This window comes from Hydractinia symbiolongicarpus, chromosome 10 (assembly GCF_029227915.1).
Source record: "Hydractinia symbiolongicarpus strain clone_291-10 chromosome 10, HSymV2.1, whole genome shotgun sequence".
Taxonomy (NCBI): domain Eukaryota; kingdom Metazoa; phylum Cnidaria; class Hydrozoa; order Anthoathecata; family Hydractiniidae; genus Hydractinia; species Hydractinia symbiolongicarpus.
Window position 1 is genome coordinate 16,510,989 of NC_079884.1, and position 12,059 is coordinate 16,523,047.

Consider the following 12,059-nt stretch of genomic DNA (forward strand, 5'->3'; position numbering starts at 1 on the left):
TGTCAAAAAATGTTATCTTTAAAACTAAAAAGAAATACATAAATGAAAATTGATCGGAATTTCAACATATTTCCGATACATATCTCTAAAAGTTATGCAAATAATATGTATACAAAAAACTGATAACACCTAAGTTTGATTTCGATTTGTGAATTAACTCTGCAAGCTAACGCGTGAATTTGATATTCTCAAGTTGATGGTCAACAAGCAACAAGTAAGCCATCCGATCAGCTTGTGAAAGAGAGACGCTTAATAAAAAAAATAAAAGCGAAATGACATTGTTTCTCATGCATATATGTCAACGATGGAAAGTTACGTAGCTAAAAGTTTTCTACTCGCTCCGTAATGCATCGATTAAGCGCCAGGGCTCTTTATATAACTTTAAACTATTGACTTCTGTTTTTACTTTAATCAAAAAGTGAAATAGATAAATATATATCTTGGTGCAATTGTTTTAGGGAGGTAATATTTTGAGTGGGGCGCCAAAAACCTAAACAAATGGACATATTAAGGAAAAGCGTATATTAGGGAGTCGATATTACGAGTGGGGCGCTTGATGAATGCATCACGGTTTGTGCCACATAATAATGACAAAACGGCACTAAGTATTCCAGTGATTCATCATGTCCTTTGCTTCATTTAACCACTGACGACATTTGCAGTATTCTTCCCTTTTCATAGCTCTTTGGTATTTCTCACGCATATTTAAAACTAAATATTTCCAGTAGTCGGCGTCTTTTCCTTTGCACGCTTCTTTCATTTTTTCGTTTTTGCTAATGCATCTTTTTACTTCGTTTACTGTAAATGTTTTCGTTTTTGACACGTTATCATAATCTTTGCGTTTCATTAATTCTTCACATACATACGTAAGACCGAGAAACATGGTCCTGCAGTGCTTTCTTCCTTTCACAAGGTCGTTTTTCTTTACTGTTTCATATTTCGCAATTTTCTACAATAATAAAAAGTCATTATATATAATACGGCGGCATTAATTCCTTAAGTATTTAAAACAAAAGGATTTTTTTTTACAAATTATTAAAATTTAAGGTGTATTCAAATTTTTTGTAAGGACGTTAAAAAAACTGCGGTACATCAAAATTTATTCGGAAAGTGTCGATTGAGAAAACTATTCCTGAAATTACCTCGTCCAAACTATCTTTTAAAGGATGGTTCTCCACTTCACAGTCATCAACTTCTGACATTGTTTGCAAGTTCTCGTCAGAAATTTCATTTAAACTTTAAGCAGAGAATTCGCAAATAGAATTGTCATCCTCTTCACTCGAGTCATCATTATTGCTCGAATTGCTTCCGATAGAGTCTTCACCATACTAAAATTTAACAAAAAGAATCCCTAAAATATCACACATGAAGGAATAAAACAGAAAACGTGTCATGTTTTTATAAAATAAATAGTACCTGATGCTGTAATACTAAACAACTCCCTTTAGGTGGCTAAAATAAAATGAAGTAAAGAAATTGTGAAATTTGAAATTTGGCAACCTCTAGTAAAATGTACAAGGCATGTAACTAAAGGCAAACTGTTTAAAGATTACTTGAACAAAAATATTAAATAAATAAATAAATCAAAACAATCCTACTTATGACATTCATAAATCAATTAATCAATTTCGTTTTAAGTGAAAAACCGCCTTAATGGATCTACCGTTTCCTTGTAAAAGGTAAAAGTATGCAAAACCAAACTTCGATCCAGAATTACGTTAAAGAATTTGACTGATCTATATGGCGTGATACTCGTCTTTCTTATAGAGCAAAAAAGTGTAGCACCTTTTGTTTTCGCTTTGGATACGTTTTAAGTGTTGTCTTCGGAACAGCAATAGACTTTTTAGCATCCTTCTGTAAAAAAAAGTCATTTTAAGTTTAAAAACGCAATCATTTTTATATCATGATTTCCTTATAATGAAGAAAAACAAAGCAAATAATGGATCAACTTACTTTCTTTACATTTCCTCCATTTTTATTGTAGAAAAGATCAATTCTATTGGTCTCCCCTTCCAGCTCTTCCAAAATATCCATAAAATCTGACAATTCCTTTGGTTCCAGGCTATTGTTTTTGCTTACCCACTCGATAACATCATCTTTACAGGGCATAACTTTTTCATTCTTTAAGATTGCAGATGTAATTTTTTCAACATCTTCTTTTTTTAACGTTTGCGTAACTCCACCAACTTCAAATGTATTACCCATCATCATAGCAAGTTTTAATGCCTCTCTATGATTTGAATACAAATTGTAATGGATATTTGTGGTATCCTCTTTATTTTTCATAAAGTGCTTTGCAAAATAACCACTGTCAATTCCATCAACCTTACACCCGAATGTTGCGCATGCACATCTTATTCGAGTAGGACTTACTCTATCATATTCGTGTTTGCCAAATACCGCCGCATTTTTGAAAGATGACGTCAGGCTACTGCCAATTGTAGCGTGCGACAGTTGATTTGTATCTGATGAAATGAATAAATAAGTATTTGTTGTGGGATTCAAAACAGGCCTTATTTCTTTGACATAGTATTTAAGATGTTCAAACACGTTTTTAGGCAAGACAATGACCTTTTCACCATATATTGTGGATGTTTTATAACGGGAATTAGTAAACACCATGTATCCAGGATATTCTTCGCTAGTGTGCGCTTCCTGGACATCCGAAACCCTGAGTTCTATCAGGTTTGATGATCTCAACCCATTCATTATGCACAAGTTAGTAATCAGATAGTCTCTAACCTGCTGACAAAACCGTTTTGTAGGTTTCTCAGACTTAGCGACCCTTTCAATACTTTTCACAAGACCCTGCACAAAATTTGATCGGCCATATTTAATCATATGGGTAGGAGTCATTAAGCGTTTAATCTTAATTCGTCTAATGTCAGTTTTACGCTGGGCAATGGATTCAGTAAAATCAGCGTTCCATTCATCGATATATTCCGACAAAGCTGTCATTTGATCACGGGTAATGCCTCCATAGACATGGCGACGACGTAAAAATCTAATAAATGCTCTCAAAGCGACATATCTAACCCTTAGAGTGGAAGCCTCATTTCCTCCTTTACCAATCAAGCGGTAAGTTGGATCGTGGTATTTATCTTCAACAAGCAAGCAATTTGCAAATGCACTGGCTGGTATCACTGCCATGTTGGGATCGATAATAGTCCATATGTACTCCAGATGCTGTCTGTACCTAAGATAAAATGAATCATTTTTAAATTTACCAAACAGAAAAATTCTAGTGTGGGTTCAGTTTTAAAGAGTTCCACGATAAAAAAAATTGAAAAAGTTTTGGAAAAGTTCAATAAAGTTTGGAGCTAGAAAATCCTATAAATGATGTCTTATTTGTAAGGATTTCAGGTTCGTAACCACGATCTACTAGGGTTAGGATAACGATAGAACATGTATATCAATAAGAAGGATTTGTCTTACCTCTTTGCCTTAACAGCTCCTTTCTTCTTTTTCACTTCACTTTTAAAAGCTTCTAGCAACTCCTCTCCGGTTTCATAATACATGAGAAAGTTATCTCCTTCAATATCCCAATCTGCTTTGTTAGATGCATTTACTTCCTTCGCATTATCTGGCAGATACTTGATCGTTCTCCCAGTATTAATCAATTCTTCTCTATTACATTTCGTACGTTTTTTCGCCTTTTGATTGGCTGTCTTGACTAGTTTGGCTTTATTTTCCAAACATCCTTCGTTAGCCCAATTTTCTTTTCGCGCAGTTTCTAAAATTTCTGTGATTTTTGATCCTTCAAATTTGTGTTTCCTTTTCAGGTGGGTACGAAGACGCAGGTGCCAAACTCCACAGATTGCGCAAGGCAACGGTTTTGGGATACCATGCTTTTCCTTTTTTGACCAAAGAAACATCACCCTGACTTCTGACTCTTTTAGTTTTGCTTCCCTATCCGAAAATTTGTGTTGAAGCATTAAATGCTGGTAGAGTCTGCTAGATACAACTGAACAAACCGGGCATTTAATGTCATATACTTTTCTGTAGTCAATAACGCCAGTTTTGCGCTCTTTTATAGTACCGGGAGGCCCGACATACTTGTTCACACAGGCTAACATCTTTTTCCTTTTTCTTTCCGCTTTTCTCTTGTTAGCAAGAATCTTCCCATGGCTTAAGATCTTATGTGTTTTCCTTATCTCTTCACTTGTATTTTCACTTTTCTGTACAGACATATCAACATCGTCATCATCATTTTCATTATCACCTTCTACGTACGTATATTCTCTCTCGGCTGCTTTTTCTGCTTTTTCTAAGCGCTTCCTCATGACCTCCATACTTTTCTTCAATTCCATGATCTCATCTGAAAAAAAAGAAATTTAAAAATCCGAAATTTAATTGCAGGCAACTGGCAGTGACGTACTGACATCATTATTTAGTATTCTTACTCACCTGATTCTTTCTTTTTTCTTTTCTCTTTCTTTGAGAGGGTATGGACAACTAAAGGAAAAAATCATTTAAAAAAATGTAATTTTTGTGTCACAAAACTTAATAAAACAAAGGAGAACATTACTGATATACAAGTAAGCAAATTGGTACTGATAATTTAAACAAAAGAATTTTATATACTGGCATGAACGTTTTCTTCTAGATCTGACTCTGGTGTGTTGGACTCATTGTCATCGCTTTTTCCAGTTGTGTCAAACCAATCGTCTAAAAACAATATAATTTATAGCACATACGAAATCAACTTCTGATTTTTTTAAATAATTTGTCAGGTTTTTAAGCAATATTTCGAGCAATATTTTGTATAAGTATGAAAATGCTGGAATGTTATTAAAAGTTAACGTATACTTATACTGTTTAATACCTTGACGATTTCTTTCGTTGACAATTTTCCATACTTCCTTGGCTGAGATTGCCCTTCTTTTAGTAGACGGCATTTCTGGAACTTTAAAAATGTTAATAAGAAATAAGAACAATGAACCAAACAGAGTCCATTGCTAATATACCTGAGGTTTGAGGTAATATACCTTTTTTGTTTTTTAACCTTTTTTTTGCAGTGACCTTTTTCTTCCGTCCATCCTGCTTTAGGCATTTTAATTTAGTCCTTTTGTTACCTTCAAACCCAGTTTTGTTTTTTAAGTTCATATCTTCTTTCTTTTCTTCTTCTTCTTCCTCTTCATTATTCTCTTCTTCAAAAGCAGAATGATAATATTCGCCATTATTTTGTTTTTTCGTGCTTACGCCAATACTGTCTCCGTCTTTTTCTAGACAAAAATCTAAAATGTTACAAGTGCAATAATCATGTGTTCTAAATTACTTCTACCCATGAGATAGACTATACATACCTTTTCTCTCCTTTTTAGCTATAAATATTTCTGCCTTTAAACGCTTTTGTAGAATACCTAGAAAAACGTTTGAACCAGTTTTGGAATAATGTACATAACAAAGATACTTTCAAAATGCTAAATCATGCAACCGTACTTTTTCCTTTGGGAGAAACATCATCATCATCTGTTGGAGGATAACAGTTAACATCATGACTAAACTCGTTTTCTACAAAAGAAGTAGATTGATATAAATTAAATTAAAATTCATTTTAACGTTTCCATCGTTTTTTCGTTCTATAATAAACGACTTCGTGTACCTGAATGTTCTTTACTTTCTTTATTTGATCCATCATCGGAATCACTACCTTCCTTTAAGACAGAAATTCCAACATTGCTAACTTGTTCTTCAGCCTTAAAAATACAAAATATAATAGCAAGCTTAATCAATTTTCAATGTAATACCACTTTTTCCTACCACAGAGTTGAATAAATAAAGTGACGTTTCAAATAGTGTCAAACATACCTCTTCCACTGATATCTCATTTACACGACTGTATATAAGTGTCACGGTCTCTGGCAAAAGAACTTTAAACACGAAATCAAAGTTCTAGAATAAAAGTAACTTGGTAAATTGACCAAATGAGCTTTCCAGACAAATTACTTAGGACTTAAAAGGGAATTTTTCACCAATAGGCATGTTTTCTAAATTTTACAATAGTAAACTTTTACCAATTCACCCCAAAAAGATAAACGAAAATTGAAGGGATTAAAATCTTTAACATCTTTATAATTAATTTTAAAAAAATTCAGGAATTCCCAGGACTTTTCAAGACGTTTTTTAGATTGCAGGACTGTCTTGATCCTGTGGAATCCTAAGTTTTTTTACAAAGAGGAGAAATTAATTACCTTTGTACTGTTATTTGGACAAAAAATCTTCAACAAAGTTTTTACAATCACATCAATTTGCTCTTTTGTAAATGCACCAAAACGAACATCATTTGTAAGAGATTCTAAACATTTAAAAAAGAACTTTTTAATACAAACCTTTATTTTTCACTTTCAAAAAATACATAACCTAAACTACATTACCTCTAGCTCGGCCTCTTTGTTTGTAAATATCACATCGTTTTCGCCATTCCTGAAAAATGTTCGTTATTGTGTATTAATCTAATAATGTAACTTCCTTTGTTATGTATCAACTTTTATTTCTTCTTTTAAAATTTCATACAAAATTCTATTCATGGAATACTACACAAGTAAGTAAAAATCATAAGTTCATTACCTTTCCAGTAAATATTCCCTTTAATGTTTCTTCACACTTTTCAACCAGAACTTTTACTACTTCACATGGTACGGATTGAAGGTCCCTAAGAGAAGTTTGCTTATCATTAAAATCCATTAAATAATAATAAAATTTATTTTTGTTAAAAAAGCACCTTCAGATACATATGTTAAATAAATAAAAAAAATACTTACTTGTATTTAGTCCAGTGAAATACATCTAATTCATCATTCGACTCCATCTTCAATAAAGTTAATATAAAAAAATATAAAATACTTATTCAAAAAAACTTTAAAAGTTTATTTCCCGATTCCTTAATAGAAAAATTCCTAAGATAATAATTTCTAACCAAACCATAAACAAAAATGAAACACAAATTGTTGGTAAGCTGGATAAATCGAAACTAATAACTATCTTAGTTTATTAGAAATACTTACTTCACATGAATTATTTTCAATCGCCTAAAAAAAGAACATTGTATACAAAAAACAGGTTAAGAAATGGTATTAGCAATAAATTTCACCAGAACATCAACTTACTTGAATATTAAGTGGTTTGTTGAATGAACCCTGAATGAAAATATTTTGAAGTTTACTGTAATGCTTGAGAATAACATGAGACGATTAACTATCATTGTGATGTTACAGTACATACCTCTTTCCTCCACCAGATATCTTCATCGTCTCCATAATTATACCTTAATTCCGTTCCTTCCAATATATCTTTTGATGCAAATAAGCAGAGTCTAATATCGCTTTTGCTACAATTAATCTTTCTCATAACAGAATTTCCATGTAGTGAGTCATTTACAAATTTTCCATTTTGGTTAGAAGTTGATCCATCAATACTAAAAAGAAAATGCACATAAAATGTAAAATAAGAAAATAGCAAGAATTTATGTGTCATATGCATTATAACTTGAATTTCACATGGAATCATAACTACATTGACCACAATTAATCCAGAAATTTATTTATTTATTTATTTATTTATTTATTTATTTATTTATTTATTTAACATCAAATCGGGTTCCATATAAAAATATGGTTCTTCTCCCTATAAATTAAAAATACAAATGAAAATTTATTAATATATAATACAATAATACTATTCTAAAATTTCCATAAAACTGTGTCACATAATGCACAGGGAAAAGGAAATTAGAAAGATGGGCACATAAGAAAAAAAGGGTGTAGGCACAATAAACAAAAAAATGCGAACAACTATTGAAACAAAGAATTGAAGGAGCCAATATGACAAAAAACCATAATTCTTGAAATTAAACATTTATTTTATTTTAATTTATACAAGGATTTTTTTAATTTCCCTTGGAATTTTGATTATGTTTAAAGCAACTTACACCAAAGATATTACATATAGTGTATATCTATATGTAATATCAGATTGCTTTTTGGGAGATTTGAGGCTTTTAAGTCGAAATTTAGCAAAAAACACTAAAAATGCAGAAAAAAATTTATAAGGAAAGAATAATTAAGGTTTTTCGCCTGAAAGATCATTTTTATTTCAACCTAATCATAGTATGTTGATATTTACTTTAAAATCCTAATAGCTGCTAATGAATTGCAAACATAAAAAATTCTTGAAATTAAACATTTATTTTATTTTAATTTATACAAGGATTTTTTTAATTTCCCTTGGAATTTTGATTATGTTTAAAGCAACTTACACCAAAGAGAAAATTGTCAAACGTAATTTGAGAAACCTTTTCATTAGCAGTAAGTTTCATTTTATTAAATGAACAGCCATGTTGTATCTAGAACGAAAACTTACCAGTGCCAATCATTTTTCTCGTTTCCATGGAAGAAGTAGAAAAATGAGTCTCCAGTTTTCTTTTCCTCAAACTGCCTTTCACCATCTTCATATGACATAAAAGTGCCAGCATACTCAAGCAAAAAATCTCCCTTTTTGAAAGGACGCTCAGTAAAAACACCATAACCTATAAAAGAGTAATAGTTTAATTTTCTGTTGATAAAATGTTAATATATTGTTTTATGTTCTTCACAAAATTGGGAAATATATATGATCAGATGTATGACTGGCGATTAAGGTTTTATAGAATTGGAAGGAAAAGATCGTGTTGAAGTTAGTGTAAAAATATTAGTAAAAAAACTGTTCAGAAACAATTATTTCTTAGTAATTCTAATAATTCACATTATTTTGATTTCAATCTATGAAGGGAATTAGCCAAAGTATGTTCTTATGTTCTTAATTTTTAGAAAATTATCAGCCTCAACATTCTTAAACTATAGTTTCTTAAAAAAAATATGTGTAATTTATGTTCTACTTTCTTGAACAAATTTAAAATATTTATACCAATATCGATATGAATCCACTTCTTAATGAACCCATTTTGGTCAACACCTAATTTACAGTACTTTAATGCAATATCCTTTTGGCTTAAATTAGGTTTCTTTGACCGAGTCTAAACACAAAAATACAAACAAAAATACAAACATAAAACTTAAAGTAGCATTATATACATGATGGCATCAGTTCGTTTTATTAATTTGTTAAGCATACCCTGAAAGATTGAGCAAGTATCAATGTTAAAATAAGCGCTGATGTATACTTACATTTATTGTTTGCTCTGTCATTTTGACAAATTTAACAGATTCTGTTTTATATATTACTTTATTAACTAAAATAGAAAATTTGGTTAAAACAATATTTCAGTTAAAATTCTGAAAAATAAATTTCAATAACAAACTATTAAACTTTGGATGTATTAATTCAGATCCTGGTTAGTAATAACTATATGAAACATAGGAATCCATGTCTTCCTTTGCCAAGTATCCTCGATGATTATTTAAACATAAGCGAAAATGATGTCTTGAAACTTAGTATATGATTAACCATCTTTTTAACAATACATGTTATTATATATCAATTACATGTGAGTAGATTTAAAAAGTTTAATTTGGCTGCAATGTAATAAGAAGAATATTCAAACTAAATTCCATGTTCTTATAAGGAAAACACAATTCAAAAAAAATTCATAATCACAATTAAAAAAGTTTCCAAATATTCCAGATTCAATTAATTGTAAACATATGTTTTTGTGACACATACATACTATATTTTATAAGTACCTATACCTTATTGATATCAACTCTCCAATGCACGATGCACTCCAATGTGAATTTTTAGGATATATAACTCAATATTAATATCATATTTCCTTCAATGAATTTCAACAGCTGTTCTATAATAAAGATTTGTGACAAAATGACCCATGGGATTAAAATAAAATCATAAGCTCTATTGAAAGGCTTTGTGATAAAAAGACCCAAGAGGTTAAAATAATAGAAATAAAAATTATAATTACAAAACATCAGAAATTGAAAAAATATAGCAACATTTGATAAGAAGACATTATGAATATTTTTAAAAAAAATATTTTGATGGGAAAAAATATATATATATATAAAAATAAAAAAAAACAATAAAGTCCCTAAAAGATTATATACATTATATATTAACTGCCTTAAAAGTGTATATCTATATGTAATATCAGATTGCTTTTTGGGAGATTTGAGGCTTTTAAGTCGAAATTTAGCAAAAAACACTAAAAATGCAGAAAAAAATTTATAAGGAAAGAATAATTAAGGTTTTTCGCCTGAAAGATCATTTTTATTTCAACCTAATCATAGCATGTTGATATTTACTTTAAAATCCTAATAGCTGCTAATGAATTGCAAACATAAAAAATGGTTGATCTTTTTCAAAATATAATAAATGCATTATCTTGTTTGATATAAAATATTGTAGTCAAATAATAAGTAGCCAGTTGGTCAACTAGAAACCAAAGTTACATACCATAAATGCTCAATTAAGTGCCCCGGACGCTTAAAATTTTGACATTTAGGGTGGGCGCTTATTCGAGAGGGCAGTGTATTGAGAGAACCATAAAGTGATAGAGCTTGCATCATAATGACAGCACAACAACAACTTTATGTTTAGCCAGTTCTTAAGGCTAAAATACACGGTAAGTTTAAACGGACCGTTTAGTTGTAAGAAAAAACTTGTTTCGTTGCAGGTAATATACCTGTCTACACGCTAAGATAAAATGTATAAGTTTTTTAAAAAAACTCTCTTTTCACAATGAATACCAAGGAAAAACACGTTGCAGGTATTGTTATAGCATCAGCAGGGTAAATGTTGAAAGAAAAAAACCCGTTATGATTAGAAATTGAACAAATATGCTCAAATCTTTAGTCTAAACAATTTAAACATAAACAGAAAAAAGTTAAAACATCTTTGCTGTTTACACGGTAAGTTTTTTTATCTTATATACCTTTAAACGATCTGTTTAAACTTACTGTGTATTTTAGCCTTTACACTCAATCTGTGTCCTTATCAAAACTATAGCAGTAGTTAGCTAAACCAACAACAGACAAGTTGTATAACTAAACATAATTAGGTCACTAGTGCTAGCTAGCTGTGTATAATGTTTATGCAAGTTTTATTACATGAGAATGCTCCTCAATTTAAGAAATTCAGCAATTGTTCGTGCTTGCTAGCTAAGATGTCTATAATCTTGCAGCATGCTAAATGTAGCTGGCAGAAGACATGGTGTTAGCTTCAGCTATCCACTTGCCTAAAGCAGAATAAAAACAAGTGTAGCTAGCTAGCTATAACAAATTCCAAAAAATATCCAGCTACTAGCTAGTGTCTTTTGCTAGCTAGCTACACCAGCTAACTACAATATGAAATCTTAAAGTTAAAACATTGTCAAAATTATACAAATACCTTTCAGTAATCAAAAGGTAATGAAAAATTCCTTGATTAATAGTTTTTAGGTCTAAAGAGCAGTAAACACCATCAATAAAACCACAGAGTAGTCCTGTCCCCTCGTCTGTTTGTTTTTTATGGCGCTCCAAGATGGCCGATTGTCAGAAGTCTCTCTTTTAAGTTGTTAGTGTACTGGGTAACTTGGTACGTATACCAATAATGGTTATTAAATCGGGGGTTGTATTATTCTGCAATTTGGGGATTTGAGGGTCCAAAAAAAGCTTTGTTTCCTTTTGTTAAAAACAAAAATCCATCAAAAAGGGACGTGCCATTATAGTTTACATCCTAGAATTATTTGAACATTGGAATATCAAAAAATTAAGCCTTATCTTTAAATTATAAAATCTCATTATCTGCGCAGCTGCTGCAACGACGAGCCTTGTTTGTTTGCAAAAAGTCAGCTTGACATTCTTGGAGAAATGCGATTTTAATATTTTAAGGTCTATGATTTGGTTCGTTATTTTTTACGATAAGTTCAATTCACAATTCGATTGCTTTTTTCCAGTTAAGGCAAATTATAATGTTATTATAAAGCTAATAATGGGACATTAGTTTGGTTGTACTATTCCTCTTCGTGTGCTGAAAAATGAATTTAACCCTGAAATATTATATTTTTTTGTTATAATCTTTATTATTTTGCCAGGAAGGCTTTCCATGACAAATTTGAACAATTTTTA

General features: G+C 30.7%; 1 protein-coding gene across 4 annotated transcripts; it reads right to left on the bottom strand.

The window, feature by feature from the left end:
* Positions 1–672: 672 nt before the first annotated feature.
* On the bottom strand, positions 673–11,566 carry LOC130662822 (uncharacterized). 4 transcript variants are annotated; one of them, XM_057461762.1, is made up of 26 exons: positions 11,341–11,566; positions 9,687–9,793; positions 9,165–9,229; positions 8,905–9,013; positions 8,362–8,527; positions 7,225–7,417; positions 7,110–7,139; positions 7,008–7,031; positions 6,765–6,811; positions 6,571–6,655; positions 6,378–6,426; positions 6,195–6,298; positions 5,812–5,895; positions 5,606–5,699; positions 5,443–5,514; positions 5,307–5,363; positions 4,989–5,237; positions 4,826–4,906; positions 4,585–4,668; positions 4,408–4,455; positions 3,436–4,318; positions 1,954–3,196; positions 1,786–1,854; positions 1,417–1,452; positions 1,143–1,328; positions 673–949 (listed from the first exon to the last, which is right to left on the bottom strand). In XM_057461762.1, exons 3-25 carry the CDS (start codon positions 9,183–9,185, stop codon positions 1,239–1,241), a joined length of 3,918 nt encoding a protein of 1,305 aa, XP_057317745.1. In that variant the 5' UTR covers positions 9,186–9,229; positions 9,687–9,793; positions 11,341–11,566; the 3' UTR covers positions 673–949; positions 1,143–1,238. The 4 variants fall into 4 exon arrangements, with proteins under 4 accessions (XP_057317745.1, XP_057317747.1, XP_057317746.1 ...); XM_057461764.1 differs by lacking the exons at positions 9,687–9,793; positions 11,341–11,566 and having other exon boundaries at positions 5,076–5,237; positions 9,165–9,585; XM_057461763.1 differs by lacking the exons at positions 9,687–9,793; positions 11,341–11,566 and having other exon boundaries at positions 4,989–5,225; positions 9,165–9,583.
* Positions 11,567–12,059: the final 493 nt, after the last annotated feature.

Excerpts from the sequence above, each read along its gene's own strand:
- LOC130662822 (XM_057461762.1), bottom strand. The coding sequence starts at position 9,185 with ATGACAGAGCAAACAATAAAT. Across the intron at positions 6,299-6,377 it reads ACAAAGAGGCCGAGCTAGAG|AATCTCTTACAAATGATGTT; the intron begins GTAATGTAGTTT and ends TTAAATGTTTAG. Across the intron at positions 1,329-1,416 it reads GTTTAGTATTACAGCATCAG|TATGGTGAAGACTCTATCGG; the intron begins GTACTATTTATT and ends GTTAAATTTTAG.